Here is a 26,553-nt window from a genome sequence, read left to right as displayed (position 1 = left end):
CCTTGTCTTCCATAGCTGAATCTGTGAAAGGATTGTTTGCACTGCAGTTAAATCCCCACCTGATTACTTTGTAATAATAGGATACCAACTCACAGCACTTCTGTTACATACAAACAACCACACTAATGGACCTCTTCCCTAACACAATTTAACACTTTTATAACATACAGTATTTAAGAACAGGTAAGCACAAAGACTCATTCTGAAAGGGGAATTAGTTTAGCCAACTCTTCTTCAGAATCAAATGACTGAGGACATGATTTTCACCGTTTTAGTAAACAAAAGCATCAGTAATGTACTGGAGATGTTTAATTGCAAAACACAGGCTATATCAGACTAAAAAAAGTTACATTTCTAATCTAAAAGCTGAAATAAGTAGCTGTTATTTCAGAATAATAATTCAAATGGCAAGCTGTTTTGAAAATTTGACAAAAGGGGTTATATATGAGTTGTTGTAAAGTGATTCTCAAAATTTCTCAAAAATAAATAATTCATATTACAATAGTTGGCCTCTGTACATACTTATGAAAAGTTTCAAGTATCATACTCCTGAAAAAGTAGTAGTTTGAAGTTCTTCAAAAAACTGTTTTCTAAATGATCAAATTCTCTTTTCAGAAAAACTCAGTTGAAAATCCTTCCTGGACAACATTCCTGATTCATGCCAACTGCTAATACATTTGTGACAGAACCAATCTGTTTTTTATGTCTTCTTCCTCTAACAGACGTACAAAAAAACTAGGAAAATAGCAGAGAATTCAAACACTGCTTGGTTGATTTTGCATCTGGTTGTCTTGAAATTTTCGAGTGACGTTTTCAGGGATATGATTTTATGTTGATGAAAATATGTTTTGCTAAACATTCTGGGTTATGAGATGAATTGACTTTTAACTAGTTTAAAAAGAAGTCCTCTATTTTAATCGCTCCTGAACACGTTTTGATGAAAAATAAAGAAGCACCAGATTTTACAGATACACTGTAACATATTTTTTCCTTTAAATTGTAATGAACAAACTTAAACCAGCACTTACCAGCTTCTGCTGTTCGTCCTGATACCCAACCTGAAGATACACTACCTGCCATGTTTACTGCTAACACATAAAATTCATACACTGTGAATGGCTCAAGGTCAGTAACTGTGGTACTGGTCTGCGGTGGAGCTAAGGCATTTTCATTAGCAGACTCCAAAACTGGTTGAGGGCTGAGCCATCCACTGCTTTGGAAAACACGAATTCCAGGAGAAGGTTCGTTATCAAATGGTTTTATTTTTTTTCTCATATAAAGTTCATATCTTATAATTATACCTAGGGAAGAAAAAGAAAGAATGAATGAAGTAACACAAAAAAATATATATAAACAGTTTCTGGAGTGCTACTAAAACAACAACACTGGTACATTTAAGGTCCCAACAATTAAAGAGTTGATATTACAAAAATTAAAGCATAAAATGTCTTACAGAGTAAATCACATAAATCTCTGTGATTTATCAGTCAAACACTCACTTTAGCATTTCTTGCATTAAGCCAATTTCCCCTTCGTACAATTTGGGCATTTGATAATAAACACCTGAAGAGGGCATTTTCATTTTTTTAATTTATTTTTTATACGATATATAGGGCTTTTTTTGAGTAACCTTTAAATGCTAACCTTTTAGAATCAACTACTGAATAGTGGTTGTGCATGTGGGAGATTTCCATCAGAATAAACCTTTTACACACTTGGGAAGAATCTCACCACTTCGGAAAAAATAACTTCTTCATTTTGCTATGAAGAGATGTATGACCTCAGCTGGATCTTGGAAGCAGCCTTTCTCTGACAACAGAGTGCAAGGCAGTTGACTAAAGATTTCCAAAATAAAATAGATAAGAGACACACTGAAGCCAGGAGATAGATAATTTCTAATATTATGTATATATTTGGGGCCTGTACTCGTGCATGAAATCTGAGAGGTGGCTTCAGAGAAAAAGCTCCCTTGTCTTTTGCAAAGTCCCAGAAATCTAACCCAAAGTCAAAAGAAATGTAAAAGGATTGGTTCAAATTTCCTATGCTGGCAATGGCACACGAATAAAGGCTGTGAAGGAAACCATGAGAGATATATGCTTTATGTTGAGATGCAAGTATTCACAGCAATTTTCAAGACCTGTATAGTAAGAATAGCCCCTTTAAATACTTAGAAGTATTGTTGTGCAGGTGTTCTTCCTGTATGATCTGGTAATAGCTGGCAAGTAAGATATTTAAAGAGCTCTCCATACAGCTCATCTTGTGAACAGAGAAACACATTCATTTCATTAAGAGACAAAAAGGTTCGTTTTAGCATGCATTAATATCTGTGCATGTAAGTGTAAGTTCACAAACCTCAACTGCACATATATTAAAAGATGAAATGTTTACTAGTAAAATCTGTGGCATCGCAAAAGTATCCTACAACATCTGTGTTCTCAGATTCAAAAACCTAAAATAACATTAGGCAAGTTAGACCACCAACTCTTGGCAATGGCCTAATCCCTAACAAGGTTACGTTGGTAATAGAATTAGTTACTACACATGACGGATGGTTTTAAAGCAGACTCTGTTAATCCTTAGATTTCTTTTCTTAACTATTGCCTGCTTATTTATGCTTTATATGCCACATCTGTCTGAACCCAGCAATCTGGCAAATTAGGAAAAAATTAATTTTACTGTAAATGTTTAACTATAAATGTGATTTTTCATTGTAGCAGATGCCACTAAGGGCTAAATCCTGGATCCAACACATTTAGTTGGAGTTTTGGACTCCAAACTAACAAAAAATAAAAATAGACTCCAAAAATACATTTAGTGGCATCAGACAGGCAAATTCAGATGATGCTTGACCTTATTCTCAGTTGATGTCACATAGATTAGAATAGTCTAACCAAATCTGCAAACATAATGGTCTTTCTTCGCAAAATCTTTGATTTATGAAATTAAATATATGTCCTACCATTTGGTTTCTCAGGTGCTGACCATTCCACAGACAGTTCTGTAGAGCTGATGTTTTCTATCACCGGTGGCTGTAGACCTTCTGGAGGAGCCTGTGCAGTAATTACTGTCACCGGCTGGCTCTTTAAGCAACCTCCACTAGTACAAGCTTGCACAGAAAAAACATACTTTGTAAATGGCATGAGATTCCAAATAATTGCTGAAGTTTCTAAGCCTTCATACTGGCCACAAGGCTGAAGATCAACCAAGACAGTGCATGTCAAAATGTATTTCTCTATGGGCCCAGAGTCATTTGAGGGGGTTGTCCAGTAAAGTAAAGCAGAGTGGTGACTAACAGGGAAGATGGGATTTAAATGCAAACTTCCTGTAGGTGTACCAGACTTTGTTCTGTACATCACCGAGGCACTTCTAGTAAAGCCATGGATGTTGCTGGTTTGGACATAGTAGGAATAGAAGGTATATGGAGATAAAGTGGTATCGATGAAGGTATGAATACCTAAAACAAACAGGTGAGAAGAAAATTCCATCAGTCTAGTACATTGAAAATATAAATCTCTCTTTGAATACTTAAAGTCTCTCCAGAAAGCTCAAGGTTTAAGACATTTCCGTATGTTTGTGTGCTCTGCTTGTGATCATCACGATCATTGTAACTTTACAACTTCTAATTTTAATAGTCCATTGCACATTGGCATCACTAGAGAAATATTTTTTCTGCTGAATTTCTCCTAGTTCCTGCTTTAATCATGAACACGATTAATACAATCATCTTATTAGTTGTTTGCTTGGGAATAATTCTTTCAAATATAAATCAGCACCAATGGTAGTAGAGTTGATATAGAAACAGAAAACATTGTGAATTTTGATACCTTTGTTTTTGATTTATTTTATAGCGTAAGACCAAATCTTTCACCTTTCTCTGCTTTCACTTCCTCTCTCCTAAAATAGTGCTTAACATTTCATTTGTAAAGCACTTGATCTTAGATAAAAAGTGAAACAGAAGTGCAAATAATTATTAAAAAGGTATATCTGATGTCTGTATTTACCTTCCTCACTCTCCATCACTCCAGAGAAGTTTTTTAGCAGCCATGACCACGAATATCTCCTGAGTAAACCACAGAAACAGTTATGCACCTTGGTTTATGCCCAGGCATGGCACAACATGAATTTCTATGTGATTAAGACCATCCATGGTTTTGCTTTAATTAATAGTGAGCAATATACTACATGCTAGAGCATGAATACTCTTAAACTTCTTCAAAGCAAATCAAGTGGACACAGCTATTTGTAAGTCTTCTCTGTAGATCTGCACTGGCAACACAGTCCTGGGTACAACTTCAAGACCATCAGAAAATAATTTGTATTTTTAACTATTCAAACTGTAGTACAAAAGCAGCAGTGTCAGCCCAGTAATTGCTCACAGTGCTTCAACAACACAGAGTGATCACAAAACTTATCACTGAAGTTCAGCAGAAAAAGGGATCAGGCAATCTCTGATACTTCAGGCAAACTTCCAAAATGGCCCTGTCAGCAGCAGCGGTGGTTACTGTGATATCTGTGTGCACTGCAAGACTTTGGACTGAAACTGGCTAGATTATTCAGTGCTGATCAGCAACTAATCACCGTCTGGTAAACTTCACTTCAACAGGAATACAGGCTAGATAAAAAACAACAAAAAAATGATGGTTCTACATTTCTCGGGCAAACAACCTGCCATCTACTCAGCAGCATTTGTAAACAATTAGGATCGGTGTGATTTGGAGTTAGAATCAGAAGTAACTGCTTTTCAGCCACGATAGAATTTTGCATACTATCAACACAATCTCCAGGCTAATTTAGAAGATTAGTCTTAATTTTCTATGCTAAAATTCAATGTTTCTATAAACCTCTCATTTGGTTATAAGATAATGTTTGTCCAGATGCACTCACAGAGCATTTCACAGGCATTACAAATTATACAATATACTGAGGAAAAAAAAGTAAAAAAAAGAACATTATCAAAAGTTCTGATGGCATTAACAAAATATTTTTGGTATTCAAATACCAGCAGATCACTTCATATAATTAATAAGATGGACTGCCAGAAAATATAAAACAAATTCCTTTTGAATCAAGTCATTGTTTTCACAAATTAAGTTTTGTTAAATAGAAACATGCTCATCTCATTCATTACCCAGGTAAGCACATTCAGAATAATTCAGAATAAGTGCAGTTATGAAGTAACATTATCAACAGTGCACTCTGAGTTTCAAGTACATTACAGAGCACAGACTAATGACAACAAAACATAATTTTGAAATGACTTCATATTTTTACCATGTTTACATTAAAGGAGTTGACATATTTTCTATTAGCTCTACAAACTTTTGTAATGATTTTTTTTTCTGTCACTTGATCCTATGCATGCGTTTTGCATTTTTTTTCCACAGTATTATGCTAGTGTCCAAAGTCAACCATAAGCCACACACAGTAACAAATTGTAACAAAAGAGAATAACCAGAACATAAAACAAACAAAAAAACCCAAACAGAAAAAGAAAACATTTTGTAAACCAAATGATCTGTCCTTCCACTGAATGAATCTACTTCTTCCCTTCATTACAGGGTACATATCAACACTAAGAAAAACACAACTTCTTTAAAGTACTAATGCTCCATTGGAAGGAAAATGCAACAGAGAAGCTGCAAGCCTGGAAATCAAAGTCTAGTTGTATTGAAACACACCTGTCCTTTTAAAAAGCACTTGTACGCAGTATTACATCAAAACAGGATCCAAATCCATCTCCTTTTCTTTGATAAGAGGATCAATACAAGCACAAAATGGCCTTTCCAGTTATGAGAGTGCCAAATCCTTGAGGATTGCCTTCTGAGGATCCCTTTGCAAGCCTCAACATGAGAAGTGGTGCTGCAAAAGGCAAATCAGGAGCTACACGGATAGCTCAACAGAAGGTGCTAAAAGTTAGACCACAAAAAGCTCTCCTAATCTGTTAACAGTTTAAAACCAGGAGGATGAAAAAGTTTAAGCATTTTATGAACTCTTCCATTCACTCTAATTCTTTATTCAGGATTTTAGCAGTGCCTCTCTTAGATTTTGGAGCCTACATGCGCTTGCAGAGAATGCTTTTAGTAAGTTCATTCATTTAGATTCAAAAGTAAAAAAAAAAATTATCAGCTGTTTTGTATGACTCACTTCGATGATTTTAGTCTAGAGTGTTCATTTCTTTCAAGGAAAAATTATAAAGAATAATCAACTAAAGAAAGACAGAATGTGTTCAAAACCACAAAGAATGATAATGACGGAAAGCAGAAATAATTAAGAAAAATTAGACATCCATTTAATGCAATACATATGTACACACTCAAAAAACTTACTATAAGGGTAATAGTCTTCAGCTGTATAAATTTCAGCCTCATCCCTATACAGCAGGTAAATAAGGCGGTTAGAATTTGGAGAGTCAGGGGAATTCCATGAGAGACTTATAGCAGTGGAATTGAGAACTTCTCCTGTAGGAGGCGGTTGCTGGAATGGAGCTAGAATACATATACAAAAACAATGTATTTAACAACGTAGGTAATCAGCAGTCACAGACAAACTTAAATAATAACGTAAAGAAAGTGGTATACAGAAACTTAAAGAAAACCATATCTTTTCTTTAAATAAAAGCTTTCAAGGAAGCGTACCTTCATTCAGGCAAGACTTTAAAATAGGTTGAACTGAGCCATCCAAATGGTCTCCAAGAAAGTTTTTTTATCAAAGTACAAACAAATGGTTATCTTTAAACAAATGACAACTACAAATAATTCCTACCTATTCCTACCTCAAAATTAAAGCAAATACACCACAATTTTCCAAATACTCTTTTCCTTTTGTTTATTTTTAATATGTTTCAGAACCTCTATAAGGAGGAACATGCTTTTGTTCATCTGGTCACTTTTTTTTTTTCCTTCAAAGGATTAATTCCATTTTAGTATAGGCCAGGAGTAAACTTCATAGAAATGAAACATCTAACTAACTACATATTTTATTGAAGTGTTACAATAAGCCTATCTAATTAAATGACATAAAGCAGTAGGGCAAATTGTGAAGGATATTTAGGTAATTCACTTCTATTTGTTTCCAATGAAATTTAAATCATTGAGAAAGAGGCATCTAAACATTTTAAGAAATAGGTTTGAGGTTCTTATTTACCAAGATATTGCTCTATCACCTCCATCAACTCTGGAAAAAGTGCTACTTAATTGCACTTTTATCAATAAAGAGGAAAACAAGCCTGAAATTCACTACTCAAAAGTCTCACACAATTGGAAAGAGTAGTTTCTCCTACATCCCTAATATCAACATTAGAAACATACAGCTTCTTACTCAGTTTTCTCCATTTATAAACTATCATCTAAATTATGTGGATATTTGTTTAATATATACAGTTCAAGAAAGCACAATTATCAACATCTGTTCAGCCAAACCAACAGAAGACAAGAAGCAAAGAGTGAAGCTGCAGTCAGAAAATGATATGAGGACCGCATTTCACACAAGTAGTAGATGTAGAGAATCATGCCAGTATCAGTGGGTCTCATTATATATGGGTTTTTACTATATATCTAAAATAAAGAGTTGAAATTTTTTTAGAATAAAATGAAAAATCCTTTTCCTACTGAGGTCTATCAACCAAGAAATAGCAGAAAATATTTCTAGAGTTCACTGGACTGAACAGAGCATAATCTTTATCTCCCATTAGAAAGAATATGTTGTTTTGCTGCCAATTTACAGCTTTTGATTTCAGCTGAGTTAGGAAGTGAATATATGCCAAAATGTCTACAGCAGTCAAGTTTAAGAATTGTGAATCCCTGACATTTTTGGAAGTTTCTCTCCTAAGCAACCAACCAAATGTACCGACATAACTTTCATTCTTTGTTCTCAGTCTCTCAATACTGCAGGTTGTTCCCACATTTGCTGTTTTACATTTTTGATTGTGTAATCAAAATACTGTATTTCTGACTTTTTTCTATTGAGCATCTAAGATATTTTGTGGTCAGAAAAACTGAAAAAAGGTCTTTATCTTAAAAAGTGTTAGTTTTACAGTGATAGTAACTTAGAATTGCACCTGTTGGCAAAAACAAGTAATAATACATATATCAACAAAATGCTGTGTTACAACAGTAAAAATCACATATTGAAGCAAGGCAAAGCTCCTCTGCGTCAAGAACGAGGGCTGCTCTGAAAGTAGTGCCTCCTATTTTGTTTTGTTGGCCCACAACAAAAGGTGGATATTAGTGGTATGGCAGTAGAGGTTGAACCTTCCCAACAACGTTCCATTACATGTTGTTGCCATGTGACAGATGACAGCAGAGGGGTAGTCTGACAAAATGGCATCTGACATGGAAATGCATATGAAGCAAGGTGTGTCAGTGAATTCCTCCGTGCAAAAATACGGCACCCACTGACAATCATTAACACTTGCTGAGTGTTTATGGAGGCCAAACAGTGGATGTGAGCACAGTGAGACAGTGGGTGGTGCATTTCAACTGTGTCAACAGTGGCCTGAAAGACACGCCTTGTTCTGCATGGCCATGCAGATTTTTACAAGCACAGCCTGCTGGCGAAAATGCATAGCTAATGGTGGTGACTACAGTGAAAAGCAGTGTTTTGTAGCTGAGAATTTGCTCTATCAAATAGTGCTACTGTGCTCTATGTAGCTGTTGTCATTTCCATGGAAATAAATGGGGGGCATTACTTTCAGAGCAACTTAAGTATTTTGGTATGAATACTCAAATGACAGCAATTGTTATATCACTTATGTCCAGAAGAGGACTCTGCTTGTCATTTAGAATACTGTCTGATATACTTTCTAACAAAAACCTATTACATTATTTATCCATGTCATGTTATTATTAATCAATTTTATAGTTGAATTGCAATTGACCTTTATCCAACGTATATCCCAACATAAATAAGTTGGTTTATGCTTTTAAAGCGCTTTGAGAATGAACAGCATCATAAAAATCACCATGTATTATTATTATTATAGATTCAAATCGAACTTCTTAACATTTTTGTAAAGAAACAAGCTAATCAACCAACTACATATTGAATAGATACTACTTGTTCTACAGAAGAGTAATGTGAGAAACAAAACTGTCTTTAACAACAGTCTTAGAGAACTATCACCTCTGGAAACAGATCTGTCTTTTCATTCTATCTCATTTATAGTACTGTGCATTCTGCAATGCACATTATTTGAAATTCTAAGGGATTTAAAATCCAAATTCAAACAGGTATCAAAGTGTCCCTGTAAATAAACTCTTTGTGCATATACATCTCTGCTTCCAAGTCCACAGTATGCATATATCACAAAGGTATATCACATAAATTTCTACGCAGAATACATGTCTTGAAAGGAGATCCAGAAATGCACAGAAATTGCTTGGGAACATCTAACCCTGTTGTTGCATTACACATGGCTACTTGCGCTAACTCACAATACATCCAGTCATGTCATTATTAATTAGGTCTGCTGATGGAAATTACCAATTAGCATCTGTAGAGTACCTCATTAAGTGGTTATGAGACTTTTTAAGACTGAGCTTTTAACTGCATATGACAGTAGAGTGTGCCACAACAATGTAGCACTGCTTTTTCGTACTTAGCACTGGTCCTAAACACAGAGTTTGGCAGTATATAGTATGATGTCCTCAAAGCAAGTTTCTGAACTCAGAATTGAAGACAACTCAAAAAATGAATTTTCTCATTACATATAATGCTTTTCCTCTCCTTTAAAATCTCTGCCAAAAAGACAGTGCATCAGTGAGCAATATGAACAGTTCATTTTGACACAAATCTTGCCATCTCTTCATGTCCAGACTCACTGCAAGGACAAAAGCACAGATGTTCCATTGCGACATGACTCATTACAATTCATGATCTGGCCATCAGCACAGCATTAGCCCAACCATACAACCCAGTTTACAATGCTCTGATCATATCACATATTTTCCCAAACTGACTAAAAAGAGCTCCATGAGGAGATAAGAAAAATTATGTCGCACTGAGGACCATATTTTGAATTAATTACAAATTTTCTGTTTTTTAGACCTACTGAAGGCAGGTCTTCTGCTTCCTGCCAAGGGCAAAAAAGGGGGCTAAGCTGTAAGTTGTACAAATATTCTTGCATTCATGAGACTTAAAGGTGAATTCTGCTTTTGCCACTGCAAAGAAAGTGGTGGAAAGTGGAAGGAACCTATGGGTCGTTACATCTCATGTGGGTTAGACCAGCAAGTATAAGCTGCATGTATGACAGGAAGCATTCAGTACATCTCAACAGAAAACGCTCCTAAGATACTTAAAATACATAAACTTCTGGGGCAAGAAATATGGAGGGAAAAAAGTCAAACCCAGTTTTAGTACTGATGAACTAATTTTACACTTCTTAATTGAATAAAAAAGCATCAGTTTGAAGGACAAGCTTTTAAGGCCTACCATCCACTTACTTTTACTGCAGCCAAATAGGTTGTGGATGTCCAAATTACTGGCATCAGGAACACAGTTGTCACATTTCAAGCCAGTTACAAATTGTTTACAAACACACTGTCCAGTAACAAGATGACAAGTTCCACTAATGGCTCCTGCAGGATGACAATTACAGTGCTGACATCTATAAACAAAACCAAACCAAGGAATTGATCAAAACACATTAACACTTCAGTTTAGCACAGTAGGGTTTTGTTTAAAAGATTCTTGTGTGACATAATGAAAAAAATCATAAAAAGTTAAGTAGCCTGAGACACAGCAGAAAATCCATTAGCCTAAAAGAAAGAAAAGTAATTTTAAAAAGCTGCAATCATAAAAATTAAAATCTCAATGCCAGAATAATATTCTGAGTATGAAATCTGCTCATAATTAAAAATCTATCAAATATATTGACCCTTATAACAAATACATAATAATATTTGGTAATAACTATATTATGCACTCAGTTTTCCTGTACAATCTTTCTAGCACAAATGTAGAGTTCAGGGTAACATGTTCAGTCAGTTTAACTGGTTCCTGCACAACACAGGACATGTTCTATTTTAATAGAAACTAGTTTTTTGTTAAAATGAGAATTTCAAACAGACGCAGCTTGAAGTTGGAAAAAAAAGAATAATACTGCAGATAAAGGAGAAAGAATGCAAAGACAAAAGCTGAGAAAATCTCAGATTAAAATAGCAAAAATAAGCAAAATCGGAGAAACATGGATATTTTAACAGAAAGCTCATTTTAGTTGCTGCCTGATAGACAAAATTGAAAATAACTGAATATTTAACTAGATGGTTAAATTAACCCATATGTTTAATAAAAATAAAAGCATCTGTTAAAAAAAATATCAGATTTCAATTCTGTAAATCTTCCTGGCAACAATAGAGCACTTTCTGAAATAATTCTTGCATTGGCTTACACATGTGGAACCTGTCATGATCAGCTTGTTTTTCCACTTAGTATACTATTTACCTATTGACACACATTTAAAGCAGGAATACCAATGTCTGATTATACAAATATTCAAAGATTTGCAAAATCTCAGAAATTAAGCAAAGCATTTTTTCCTTACCACAAATACTATTCTTCTACTCACTGTAATACAGACTGCCGTTATTAGTCATAGTAGTAGAAATTAACAATGGCAAATAAAAGATTGCACTTTAAATCCCAATTTAATTACATTTTAAGAGAAATAGATTGAAAATATTTTGAAAAATCATGAGCTTGGAGAAATTTTGGACTGCGCAATGCAGCTAAAACATACCGGAAAATCTACACTGCACTCCTGTCCTAAGCAGCAGAAGTCCCACATTCAGGCACTAGCAGCATTGGCCTTGACGGAATCTTAAATTATTCCAGGTGCTAGGTCCTAAGATGACTTTGGAAGAATCCGAGGGAATGTAGTCATACCACATCCACTCTGTTAAGATTAGACTAGAGTTTATTTTCTAATGTTCTTCTCTTGGCCAGTTTCACCAGATACGAAGAGATAGGTGGTGGTGCCTTTAGACAAGTTACTTCACCATTTTTGCAGTGATCACCATCACCTTGGCCTATCTCCTTCTGTCTGTAAGGAGGCAGAAGGGAAAGCGAGTTCAGTTATGACTTAGGTGTGGGCTTTTTAAGGCAAGGGAAAAAGCAGGGGAGGGTGGAAAGTGTTTTCACATTAGGACATGAAAATTCAGGTCAATAATCAGTGAAATAGACATTAAATGTGACAGATTTTTAAACAAGTTTAAGAAAACTCTCCACATATATTTTCTACCCATCACAGAGCTCTCTGTATTAGAGTTCCTTTACTCCACAGCAGCTTGTGCTGTGTGATCTCCTGGGTAATCATTCAACACCCTTAAAAAGGCTGATAAAAGCTAAAGCTGCAAAATAAGCTGCAAATTTGTTTTATGGACTAATATCCCTCTGGGAATAAATAAAATACATTCTCTCTTGGAAACCACTATTCTGTAGTTTGCTCTCTTTCATAGTCAAGAGAAAAGGGCAATTTTTTTCAAACTGTATTAAGTCCTTTCATCTGTAGACAGCATTTCCAAATCCCCCTTCAAATAGAGGTTTTGTTTAGACTATTTAAACGCCATGACTAGTTTAGTTAGAGAAAAAAAGAAGACAGAATTATTTGCTCAGCAAGGCCGCATTTTATAATTTCATTATTTCAACATGTGATGACATTTAATATGTATAGTTTGGGGGTGAGAGGTGGTTAACAAAATTGTCTCAATCTCTAAGCAGTAAGAGACAAGCTTCCCTTCCCACTCTCCTTATTTCTGCACCTCTTACGATTAAGGGCCCCCTGAGTATTCCAGTTTTCATTATCATTCACACATGAGACAATCAAACTCACATACACATACATTCACAGTTAGAGCACAGTAATACTTTCCACTGCCTGACAGGGTGGGGCTGCCGCTTTTCACTTGAAATAGTTGCATTTTCCTCTAGAAAAAGCATAGGCTCCCTGTCTCCCTCTACACTGAATTAAGGTCCTGATCTTGCTGACACCAAGCATGTCATCACATCCAGTTCCATACAATTACCTACATATATTTTCAGAATCAAGATGACACATATATTATTTTCTTTAACTGCAGAAGACTAGAACTGGTTTTGGTTTTATGCACAGTTCATGCTTTTGAGTCAGCATTAAGGATTCAGTCAGTTACGGACTTAAAAAAAGGTTTTATTTGAAACTTTTAAACATAAGAAATCTTTTTGGCCTTCTTGTTAAATGTAACTTCATCAGGATACTCTGAGTCAAATATATTTGATATTTATTAAAATAGAATTATATATAATCAGGGAAAACAGACTTTTAAAACATGGAAAGAGAAATGTCAGGCCAAGATGAATTGCAATATTGATTTTGTGAGGATAAATGGTTTTTGTAATATTAATATAGAGAAACCTTTATTACATTGACTCTCTAGGTGCAGTTAGAGCCTCTCCAGCAATCTGTTTAAAATCTTCATTTTTCATCCTTATGGGAAAACCTCACTTGCTAAATGGATTTCATAAACAGTAATCTGTCAAGATACATATATATAGATAAACAATCTGTGATGTTCATTGACCAGTTCATTACAGTAAACAATACGAAGGTAAGGCATTTCACAAGTGTACCGATACCCACAATTATAACAAATCTGTTCAGACCACTGCAAACAACCAGAATCGCTAATTCACTGATTGTCGAGGAAATTTTCTTTGATAAGATGAAATGCATAAAAAAAATAGTTTGTTTTATCTTAAAAACACACAGAAGATATCAGCACATCACAGAAGAAGTCAGCACACACACACACATTAGACTCAGAGTTTCAAAGGCTCACAGTTCCCGTGTGTCAGAACTTTCGCTTCTTTTTTTTCTATTGTGCTAAGACAGATATGTCTTTGCCACTACTGATAGCTCATATCCTTTTTATTCTATTACTAAAGAATCCTTAAAAGACACTTGGAGCAAGAACGGTTTCAATGGCTTTGAAACATTACAAAGAAAAAAGTGTATTGCTCTTTTTAAGAAGATATTATTTTAATCCATTATTTCAACTGTTAGATTAACAAATAAAGACTTGGATTAACATTTTCAGTGGATAAATGGTTCTGCCTGAGGAATAGAGGTACATTGCCCAAGTAGATGCTAACCAAAAGGCAAGTGTACGCAACAGAAGTTAATCATGTTAATATACTACCGGAGCAGTCTTCAATACTGTCATGAGGATTAAAAAGTATTAAGGCATTAAAGCCAATTCCAATTCAAAATCCAGAACTGTAAGAACTTCTTTCTTTACAAGATGAGCCATATTTTCAATCTAGATATTTCTGTATTTTGAATTTCAGAAGACAGCTCAAAATGCAAGTAATGGGAGACCAACATCTACTTCAAGATCTAAACCTTTAGCTCATACACTAAAACTGAGAAAAAAAATCTATTCCAAGTAACTTAAAAAAAAGATCAGTAATAATAAAGAAAATATATTTAAAAGAGAACATGAATATTGCACTGATTTTATTCCTTACCATTAGAAATGTCAGGAAGTGAAAATAGGAAGTCCTTATTCCTACAAATTACTTTATGGCCATTAGCAGAAGCCTCTGTGACCCACCACAGTAAAAAAATAATTTAAAAAATCTCCTAATGAGTGACAGTAACATAAAAGTTAAAGTGAAAAATCTGCAGAATAATGTCAAGTATATGCCAGACAAGACTGATACTCACTGCCTAAAAGCATGTCTACCCCACACTAGCTGGGGAAAGGAGCACGGCGGATGAATATTTCACACATTTTGCTTTAGCTTGTTTTTCTTTTTTTTTCTTTTGTTTTTGATTTTTTTTTAAAGTTTTGTTTGTTTCTTAATGGCAAAAATATTAAGCATAAAAAGAACAACTAACACCATCAGTCAGGATGAAAATACAATAGCATTAGAGCTGTGCAATCTTTCTGGACAATATTTAAAAGGAAATTGAGATAGTGAGGAATAAGCAGGAGAGCGGACCCTGGAAAAGAAAGATAGGACAATAGTTGGAATAACAATGCATTACCTATAGATATATTTTACCCCGTATAATTTCAGTGCACATAAAAGCCCACGGGTAGATTAGATAAACAATTCACACTGTGACACATAAGTGCAGGAAAAAGAGTACACACATGCAGAACAACAGATATTTAAGAGGAAAGGTGCTGTATTTCTATTGCTGCTGCCAAAATAAATTTTGAAGTTAAAGAATACCTGTAAAATTTTTACTTCAATTTTCCATTAAATCATCTTCCTGGAATTTTTCAAAAAAACATTCTGCATTTAAGAACGGTAGATTACATTTCCCATATATAGTTGAAAACATCTAATTTATTAGTCAATGATTAACACCTCATAAAAAAACATCTTACAGAAGACACCACTGAACTGTAGTGAAACAATTACCAATAGATGTAACATTAGACAATATTACCTTTACATAGCTAACATATTTTCTCTCCTCTAATCTGTGTCATAAATTATTTACTTCAGCACACATGAGCACTGAGAATTGCATAACTTACTCAAAGTGCATGCAAGAATCCAAAAGATTAATGTTTTGTGGAGCAACTTTTTATTGCCACTGAAACTATAGAAACGAGTTACTATGAGAAAAGTGTGAAGAGGATGTTTTGAGCTGTAAAAAACACTCACTCACCTCCCTGTGACAGAGTCAAACCCAAAATGATGTTCTTTGCAGCGTTCACATGTCCGTCCTGTTACAGAGACATCTCGGCAAATACATTGGCCAGTTAGCTTGTCACACACCTGGTCCACTGAACCAGCTGGGTGGCACAGGCATGGCAGACAGCCAGTGATACTGGATGGAGAGAAATAAAAACCTAGAAAAGAGAGTAGTCTTTTGAGAATAGACAGTATAAGAACAAATGTAAAAAATGAACACAGTAAGTTTGATATTACCTTGTCTATAATTGGGGATGAAACATCAGAACCAAAGATTAGGTAATATACACACTCCAACCCAAAGCAATATAATCTTCCTGCAGAGCAGAGCTCCTAAATCTCACTGGCACATTCTAAAGCTGTTATTCATCCTCTAATTGCTGAATCTGATTTTTTTATTATCTTCAGACTTCTTGAGACAGAGCAATCCAAAATAGGGGAGTTCATTAGCATGCCCATGGGGAAAGCAAAGACCCAAGGACATGAGGGGTACTAACAAATACACCACAAGCAGTAGAAACATAAGTAGTAATATGAAAGAAAAGGCATTTGTCTATTCTATTTTGATGTCGCCCCTGACAATGGCCAATATTACACAGCTGCAAAATGTCAGAAGTGAAGGTGTTTTCTTAAGGTCTCAGACTTTTTCAGCAGTTGGCTGAACCCTTGGAACACGTGAATGTTTCTTAAGAAAGCCTACAAGTGGTCAGCATTCTCAGGTCCACATAAAAAAAACGTTTGAATCCTACTAAATATTTATCTCACATCCTACTCACAAACACACACACAAAAATAACAAGGAATAATAAACTGTTGAAAAAATGTTACTTATTTGCCATTAAAAAGCTTTCATTCTGAATCTTATCTTCCTTTTCCTGTATTATTTCAAATTATGAACTGGAACATTCAACTTAACCTTCCACACACAGGCAATCTTTATCCATGCAGCTTTCTAAGCTATTACAAATAAATCAATTCATATGGACTATACATACTTCCAAGATGGCCACTTAAGAATTTGCAGCCTCACTTGAAATTACAACTGATCTTTTTAGCACAATTCATAGTGATGATGTACCACTTGTATAACCTATTTTTCTATGTACAAACTCATTCCACTCTTACTAAATTTTCTATATGCCACAACAGAAGACAATTCTAATAACTGAATACTAGTATGAAATAAAGTTATATATTTATCCAAAATTATTTTCTTTTCTTACATTATTATTAACGTTCATTTCACTGAGTTTTTCAAACTGCTTTGATGTTTCTTTGGAGTAGTACAGTTGATTAAAAATGTAGCAATGCATACAAGTTCTGCAAATGATGATGATGATGATGATGATGATGATGATGCAGTCTTAACTAGCACTTGTCAGCTGTGAGTACTGATCTTCAAGCACTGATCCTAAGACAGGGCCATAAAGAGTTTCTAGCTCTCTCAGCTGATTACTATTAACTATTATTGCACAAATGAAATGGAAGAAAACTCATCCTTAGTCAAAAAAGGATATGCGGCATTTGCAAAGACTTCTCAGACACCTTCCCTGTCTACAGACCAAGTTCAATCAGTTTCTGCTCAGTCACATTCTCAATTACCGAATCTTTTTTTTCTGTCCAATAATTTTCTGATGCCTTGCTTTATAACAAGGGGCCCAAAATTGTATTGTAAAATCTTGTCTTGCCTAAGGCCTTATTATTTATTTTCTCTTACATGAGATTGCTTCGTATATACACCCCTAGGGTGGTATTCTCTGACTTTGCGGTGGTGTTGCACTGTAAGCTCATATCCAAATAGCAGAAGAACTAAACAAATTGAAAACATTAGAATTTTAGTGCTCAAATCTTTGTTCAAGTTTAGCCTCTGGTCCTCAGTGAGATAAATCTCAAGTGGACACTGAAGTGATATCAGTCTCCAGTTAACATACATTCGCATCATAAAAAAACATGCTGTTGGCACTTTATTCCAGAGAGGCCCCAAAGTGATCCACCACAGAGACTGAATAGCTTGAAGTTATTAGTGAGGCAGCATGTATTATCTCATACTGCAGTTGTCTGCACAGTATAGTATCCATCCTGTGCATAAATAAGGAAAGACCATTTCCCAGCAATGTCACTCTTGAGCACAATGAACAACTCCACTCAGAACGTAACAGGAAGATAGGGAACAAGTTAAGCCTAGACTCCAGCAGAAGGTCAAAGTACTTCTTCAGTAGCCAGTTTACAGCTGTAGTAAATGATAAGCACACAAGCTGAAATAGATTCTTGCCCATGAGAAATTTTGCATAAAACTAATGCCTAAGAAAAGTTTGTAGTGAATAAGTCACATCTACTATAGAAATTATTTCATCTGAGCAGGACTGATCACTACAGTGTATGTTGCTTTTGTCACAGCAGAAAAAAATTGTAATTATAAAGAATCTATATCCTAACATTAAACAGCCTGGCTCTAATTTCTACACCCTAATGTCATAATAGCCATACCACTGTAGAGAAGTAAAGGATTCAGTATGATATTTTTATTATGATAATCTTCTACAGATACTCTAAAAGTTTAACCTAGTTTCCTGATAATATTGAAAATCTGAAAGTAGCAATTAGTAATCATTTTTTTTTTTTAAGTGAGGGACAAGAAAACAGGAAGTCCCTTCCTCAAAATATTTATAGGTAAATTAATTACTGCAATTAATGTATAGAAAAAGATAAGAGAGGATAACAAATCCATACCAGTTGTCATAACTACTATTATTATTTACTTCCACCTCTTATAATTTGGCAGGAAGGAGTAAGAAACAACTTAATGCAATCTTAATTTACAGCAAGGTTAGAAGGGCTCATAAAAGTTGCTTTATGAAGGATCCACTGTTGTATAAAAGAGCCAGTTTCCAATTTTAAGACAGCCACTGCAAATCTCTACAAGATCTAAGTATATAAATAGTATTATGCTTATTCTTTGTCAGATTTTTTCCAATTCAACCATAACTGATCACATTTGTCAATCAAACACTCTTCAAAAGGAAGAATGAAAGTCGTAGTGAAGTATTCGCCTTCCTTTTTTAATCATAGTCATATTACTTCTCCCACTGCATATCTCATGAAAAAGAAACACCTGAAAAATTGCTTAGCACATTTACATGCTTATCAATGCATGGCAACTATCAGTGCTTATCAACTATGGCAGTAGCACTCATTTCTTAACCACAGTCTGTGCTGCAAAATGTAGTTAGCAACACCAACAGCTTGGCCACTGCATGGTCACTGGCCAAGTGGAGAGGCAGTATGTACACAAGCTTCACAGTTTTATGTAACACAGATCCAAGATCTGTGATCTGCGTTAGATAGCATTTGTATGGAACAAATCCCAGTTAGCATGGAGCCACAGCTGTGGAATAAGGCAGGGACAAACTGTTCATTCCTATCTGGGTTTTAGAAAGATCAAGTTTCTACTACTGCAACCTAGGACATCTCAAAACCAACTCTGTATATAAGGTAAAACCACTTTTTTGTTATTCAGTTTCCTGTTAGAATCAATTTTTGCTCCCTTTTAACCACTAGTTGAAACATACATGCAAGTGTACAGAAATCTACCAAGAATGTTATTTCTGTCAGAATATAATGCAAGACAGCGGGGCACAGATACAGCAAAACAGATGATGCACCTTGCTGAATGCTCTGGAAACATTTCTGCAAAAAGGAAATTCCCGTAGTAAAATGATTTCCCGAAGTTACATTTGCTTTCAATTTGTCTCTGTTGGCAGCACTTCTTGCATTAAGATTTTAGTAACTTCTTGAAACTTCTTAAATTTTCTTGAAGTATACAGATGTGATACAGTGGGGAATCCCTACTTTTGAAGTTATTTTAAATACAATTAACTGTACAAAATATATAAATACATGTGAGCAATTAAAAAAAGACAGAAGCTGTACTCCACTAAAAAAAAAAACGTTAATGAAAATACCACAGTACAATGAGCTACAGTAAAAGTTGCAGTATTAAGGATTTCCACCAAAATATGAAAGCTCGGGGTCCAGCACATACACATTTACATTTCCTAGCAATTTTAAATATAGTTCTTACAGTTGTTTTTTTTTTTTTTTTTTTTTTTTTTTTTTTTTTTTCTAAACAAGAACTGTTGTGGAAGTATTCCTTTGAGTGCCATGCAGGATTTTCCACAAACTAGTCTGTTCATACTATCAATTAAACCTCTTTACACCATTTAGCTCTGCAAAAACCCTGGCCTGTCTTTTTCAAGGACAAGGGCGGTCACCGACTCAGGACGCCTTGACATCACTCTGCTGATCTCTGATTAAGTGCCTGCTGTAGAGGGTTAGTAGGTCAAATAGCACTGGAGGAGGAACTAAGAAAAACAGAACAGTGCCTTATTTATTAGTAGATGTACCTAAAATAATTTAAAATATTTTCAAAAATACTTAATGGAGGTTAAGCAGCTTTTTTAACCTCCATTCAAATTACTGAATGGCATATTAAAACCAATGGAACTATAACGTACCTTTTAACGTGACCTGCTGTTTTAATAAATTGCATATGTATTTAACATGAATTAAATCTGTTTAATATTATTACTGGTAGTTAATATTACCTGTAGTTTCACCTTACCCAGCTACTATTTAAAACAAAAACATCAAGTTGTAACTACAGAGCTACCCACATATAATAAATATTTAGACTCCATTTACAGTAACACAGTTTGAAACCTTGAACTGATACTGCAGTATCAGTTATTTGTAGGGAGAAACTGCAAGCTTTCTTTGCAGAACCAGCACATCCTCAACATAGCAAGTCAGGGAAGCATATCTGCTTCTGGTATACATTTCTGGTGGATGAAAAGCTTGACAGAGCTAACAATGTGCAATTGTAGCCCAGAAGGCCAATGATATCCTGGTTTGCATCAAAAGAGGGATGACTAGGCAGGGAGAGGGAGGTGATTTTCCTCCTCTACTCTGCCCTTGTGAGACCTCGTCCGGACTACTGCATCCAAGTCTGAGTTGCCAGCACAAGAAAGATGTGGAGCTGTTGGAGCAGGTCCAGAAGAGGCAATAAAGATTAGAGGGCTGGAGCACATCTCCTACAAAGAAAGGAGGAGGGAGCTAGGCTTGATCAGCCTGAATAAGAGAAGGCTTCAGGGAGACTTCATTACATCCTTCCAGTACTTAAAGGGACCTTACAACCAGGTGGTAAACTAACTTTTTATATGGTTTGATAGTGATAGGACAAGAAGGAATGATTTCAAACTAGAAGAGATTTAGATTAGATTTTAGAAGGAAATTTTTTTACTTAGAGTGTGGTGAGGCCCTGGCACAGATGCCCAGAGAGGTTGTGGATGCCCCATCCCTGAAGGCATTCAACGCCAGGTTGGATGAGGCCCTGGGCAGCCTGCTTTTGTGGGTGGCAGCCCTGGCCATGGTAGGGGGTTGGAGCTGGGTGGTCTTTAAGGTCTCTGCCAACTCAAGCCATTCTATGATTCTATGGTTTGCCAGCATCATCAGAGTTCAACCAAGCACCTCCATACCTGAATCCTGGAGGCCCTCTCTACCATGCTCAGCTTTATGCATGAAGTATGCTTTGTGAAGAGCTTGCACTCTGCCTCTTTTTTTTTTTTTCAAATGAAGATAGTTGCTGGTCATAAAAGTATGCAAATTTACCTCTTACACTGTGACTTCTTTAGTGAATAGGTTGTAAAGAATTGGATGGATTTTGAATATCTAAAAGAACAATATATTTTGGACATATTTAAACTACAGTAATAACAAATTATACAATCTCTAGCAATAGAGTAAGTATTTAAAATCAATCAGGACACTAATACTTTGCAAGAACTATGACAATATGTGACAAATAAAACTCCCCACATCAGATAGATTTTCTTCTGATTTCCTTACCTGGTTTACACTCATTGCACCTTCTCCCCTGACGATGAGGCAGACAAACACACTGTCCAGAAACATGGTCACAAACTGTTCCTGCTAGTGTACCCTTAGCGTCACAGTCACAACGCTGGCAACCAAGGAGGTTTCTCATGCTGAGGTTGTATGTGTGAAGCATGCACTGATTGCACTGAAGGCCAATTACACCAGCTTTGCAAGGACACTGTCCTGTTGATTTGTCACAAAGCAGAGTGCCATTTACTGTACCTGCCTTATCACAGTCACATGGCAGACAAACAAAGGAATGGTTTACTTGTATTCTGTGGTAGCCATCTAGGCATTCGTTGCATTGTCTTCCTCCAATGTTCGGCTTGCATGCACATTGCCCAGTCCTTGCATCACACACAGTTCCAGAAAACGATCCTGCAATGTTACATTCACAAGCTTTACAGCCAGTTACTTCCAGCCCATAAAAGTTGTCCACGCAGGTGTCACAGAGAAGTCCTTTCACTTGTTCTTTACAATTGCACTGCCCAGTGAGAGGGTTGCAGAATTGGTTCACTGAGCCATGGCTGTTGCACCAACAAGGCTCACATCCATCTTCATTAGAATACCTAAGAGTTTTAAATCCAAAATTGCAACTATCACACCTAGTACCTAGAAAGAGAAAGAAGTGTTAATAACTTAAAAAAATAAAAATAGGCTAAAAAGACATTCATTTAAATTCAAAAATCCTACAAGTACTCTACACTCGGGGAAAAAAAAGGAAAAGACTAATATTCTTCACCAGCATAATTAACAAGAACAAAATGGCTACACAGATCAACTGAAGAGCAGTGGCATCTCCAAAACCTGTTTATTTTTTCAGTCTGTTGCAGAAGTAATGATTTCTGTTGGCTTCTCAGTACAATTTAAGATACTTCTACAAGAGATTATCTGTAGATCTGAGATTATCTCAGGAAGAATACTTGTTGCATGATAAATGCTTATGCTTAAATTCTCCCTATTATGTAGAAATGCAATATACAGGAAATTGCATTGGGTTCTCAATCAGTTCTGATAATAGATTTACACACTACATCGAAGTCATTAAATATACTCAAGGAAAACACAGCACTAATTATGATGACATACTTAACACTTTGGTTTGAACGATGATTACATTTGTGTTGGTGTTTACTGTTAGCTGAAAGCTAGCTGAAAAATTTTACTGAAAGCAGGAAATGTTTTCCATAATCCAAAATGAAATATTTTTATCTAAATGTATGATTTAGTTAACTCCTACAGTACATTCAAATCTAAACTGTTTTCTTCACACTTCATCCTGTAGTTTTATTAGCTCTGTTTTCAAAGTCATTGCTTGCTTTATCTCTGCCCCAAGGGAGAGCTTTTATATTTTAGTTTATAAAATGTATATTACAAAAAAGCAAACTAGATTATTATATGAAAAATGCAAATTCAGTTATGTATTTTCCCTTGCAGTGGGAAAATCCGTCACTGTGAAGCCATCACTTAATTGTTGCATCCAGAAAAAAATAAATACAATCTTCTAGCAAAATATTATTGCTTAGAAAAATAGAAAAAATACACAAGCATGCATTTAGTATCTTATACCTACATAAAAATAAAAATATGGTAGGAAGTGCATTCTACATATGGATAAAAACTCAAAAACTCCAACAGAAGGCAAGTTCCTTTAGCAGTGATGAATGACTCACCTAAGGCATATCATTTAATTTCAATAAGGAAAATAAAAAAGGACCACTATTGCTGCAAATTTTAAAAATAACTGTATTGTTAACAAGAATTATGACTCATTTTGAACTATTAAAATTGGTCTACATGGATTCATATCATATCAGTTTTAAAAATATGTGCAGTGCTTATTTGAATATGCCATACATATTCCTGACAGGTAATCTATTCCTAACGATACTGAGGAAGGCCTACAGGGCATCACATTCAATGTTAACAAGTACAGGGGAGTTAGCACGCTTGGCATTTAATTCACATTCTTCTACCTTTTTATTCTAGATGAATGACCTACTTTAATAAAATTATTGGTGCTAATGTATTTTACTGGTGATAGAATCATTAGTAAGATTTAACAGTTGTGTTAACTCTAACAGTTCTTGTTTCATAACACCATCTTCCATAGTTGCATTTTTCTGTTATCGTGTTTGTTTAAATAGACAAAAGGGCAACAGACTGATTGCTTTAAAAACCAATTTACAACTCTAAAGAGGGGAGCTTTCTTTGTTAAAGTTTACTGCACATGCGCCTATACCTACAAGCCCATTTACAATTGATTTGAAAAGCAAAAAAAAAGAATCAGTCCGGAAAGAATTAGGTCTTTATCCTGTTAACAGTCAAACATCTGTAACAAAAGCCTCTCATCTTATTTACAGATAAATTTGCAGAAAGCAGAGATTTACACATCTTTTTCCTGTACTGTATTTTAGTGGAAATAAAAATAAACATTGTTTCCACGAAAGAAAGAAAATAGTTAAAATAATATGTAGACAATCAAGTATGTAAGAATGTATGCATGTCTCATACACTGAACTTTCACTGAGTTAAGAAAAAGGTTTTCAGAGACACAGAGGAAGACCTATACTAAACGTAAAATGTATGCAAAGAAAATATAATTAAGAACATTCTGAACTACATTTTATTGGATGTACAGAGCGGCTATACTATGCACAGAAGAGGTCACAGAGGCTATTCTTGACTCTCAGCATCCCCTTTATCATATGAAAGGCATAGGTATGATACCCACAGAAAGAGGACAGAAACAGTTCTGGTTTAGGGTTATTTTCCTTACTTGCTGTTATTTTGTATTTCCTTTTGGAAATTCCAGCCACAGTAAGAATAAAGAGAGACAGAGAAAGAAACATTCACAATTTTACAAATAAGTCACTTTTTTTTTGTTGGGTTTTTTTTACAAATTAGTGAATTATAAATTGATAGAAACTTGAATATTTTTAACTCAACCTACAACCGTGGTTAATTATTAAAAGAGTACATTACTAATTGTGTTAAAAACAAAGCAGAAAAAAGAGCTCTTGCTTCTTTCTCTTTTTTTCTGGAGACACGTATAGTCTGAGACATGTACAGTTACCATGCAAGGCTCACTTTATCAGGAAATTCTCCTTGCATAATATTCCCATACATCAACATTTCAAAGTGTATTATATATACTGTGTATTTTGGGCACTTGATAAATTTTGTCCTTATGTGGCTGTGGCTCCCCTCAAATATGCTGCAAGTAATAAATTGCTATAATCAAATCTAATTTCTGAAAAATACCTGTGGGAGTAACAAACAAAAAAGCACGTCTTGTAAAAAAATGATAAATAACACAGAAGGTAGCAGTTTATTATAATCAGCTTGGCATTGAATTACAAAATTAAAATTATGTGGCCCTTGATAACTAACCCTAGCTATGTACATGATCTGTGGAATTATGTTGACTTATTTTGCATTTCATAGGAACAGTTCAAAGAAATATAATAGAAAAAAATGGATAGATTTATCACAAAGGACCCTGTAGCACAGAATATTTTGAGAAAAAATCCATTTATTTTGCTATATTAAGAAAAGTAGCATAGAAATGATTTGCTTAGAACTCATTAAGTATAAAACATTTTGAAAAAGTGTTAATTTCCTAAAAGAAACATCTATGCAGTGAGCAAATTACATTATTTCTGTGCCTTATTAGTATGGAGCTATGTAAGCTAATGCAGCTATACCATAAAGAAACTTCTAAAGGGTTGATTAAACTAAACTTCAAGCTGTAGTTTCATAGAATTATTAAATTAATAATTTTCCAACAGTTAATTTCATTCATTTTTAAAATCTGCCTTCAGCAAATAAGTTTACTAGACTTTTCATTTAGAAATCAAGTGTTTTTTACTTCCAGAGATAACAAGAAAAATGGCTCCAAACTCTTGCATTACACATACCAATAACATTTGCTTTGCACTTGCACTGGCCTGAATTTTGGTGACAGGTAATATCTCCATTGACTGTCCCAGAGGTATTACAGTTACAAGGACTGCAGCCATCAGGGTTTGACTGTTGTAGATTGTAGAATCCTTCCTGGCACTGATTGCATTGTCTGCCAGACACATGTCTCTTACAATTACACTGGCCTCCAATCTAGAAAGATACAAAATATTATAGAATGATGAACATATCTATTTTTAGATGACACACTCATTAGCAACAAGAATGGGAATATGAGTCGGGGAGAAAACTTTAAATGGAACAGAAAAAAATAAGCCTGTGTAACACACACTTTTTTAACTTGTTCTGAGAGAAAAAAAAAAGAGAATCTTAATCAATGTAATCATTCCTTTTTAACTAGAGTTAAAAGTCCTGTTCTTCCTAAACAGAAGGAAAAAAGGATTAAGTAAACAGTGCAGCACTCTAACACCTGGACTTGAAAGACGAAATACAAAGAAGTATTGTGTAAATCATGACTTCTATTGAATCAACAGCAGTTTTTTTTAAATCAGTTACTATAAAATATTGCATTATGTTAAAAGGTAAAGATATTCATTTTTCATTATCTCCTTATTTACTTCAGCGAAAGTGGTAGTTAAATGAGAATAAAGAAAATTTGAAAGACTTCTGCTCTAATTACTCATCAAATATAAATTCTCTCCTCCTTTAGAAAAGGATGTGACCTAATGGCTCAGTATTTGAAACCCCCCCTCTGTTTGCTGGGTTCACCTGGGATCCTAGTACTCTACTTCAGTACTGGGATGGTCCTCTCCTGCTCTCTAAATGGACAGAATCACTATTTGGAAGGATCTGAGGCACCCTTTGTTATGCCTGATCTGTGAACTGGGAGGTTAAACAGAACCTGAAAAGCTAATTTCAAAACACTGAAAACCTGAAAAAACAATTGCTACATTCATCACTTTCTGATATGGTGGGAACACTTCCCACAAGGAAAGGGAAATGGCAGAGAAA

The 26,553-nt window shown here is 35.0% G+C and overlaps 1 protein-coding gene across 1 annotated transcript in view; it reads right to left on the bottom strand.

Annotated features, from left to right (window-relative positions):
• Positions 1-26,553, bottom strand: part of USH2A (usherin) — a 373,387-nt gene that overhangs the window by 285,684 nt on the left and 61,150 nt on the right. Inside the window, exons 11-17 of the mRNA XM_021393255.1 lie at positions 25,539-25,734; positions 21,589-22,230; positions 15,659-15,842; positions 10,440-10,603; positions 6,327-6,485; positions 2,960-3,454; positions 1,029-1,301 (exon numbers count right to left, since the gene is read on the bottom strand). Coding sequence (XP_021248930.1) covers positions 1,029-1,301; positions 2,960-3,454; positions 6,327-6,485; positions 10,440-10,603; positions 15,659-15,842; positions 21,589-22,230; positions 25,539-25,734 — 2,113 coding nt within the window. The remainder of the gene's footprint in view (positions 1-1,028; positions 1,302-2,959; positions 3,455-6,326; positions 6,486-10,439; positions 10,604-15,658; positions 15,843-21,588; positions 22,231-25,538; positions 25,735-26,553) is intronic.

This window comes from Numida meleagris, chromosome 3 (assembly GCF_002078875.1).
Source record: "Numida meleagris isolate 19003 breed g44 Domestic line chromosome 3, NumMel1.0, whole genome shotgun sequence".
Taxonomy (NCBI): Eukaryota; Metazoa; Chordata; class Aves; order Galliformes; family Numididae; genus Numida; species Numida meleagris.
This window is presented reverse-complemented; position numbering and strand designations above follow the sequence as displayed.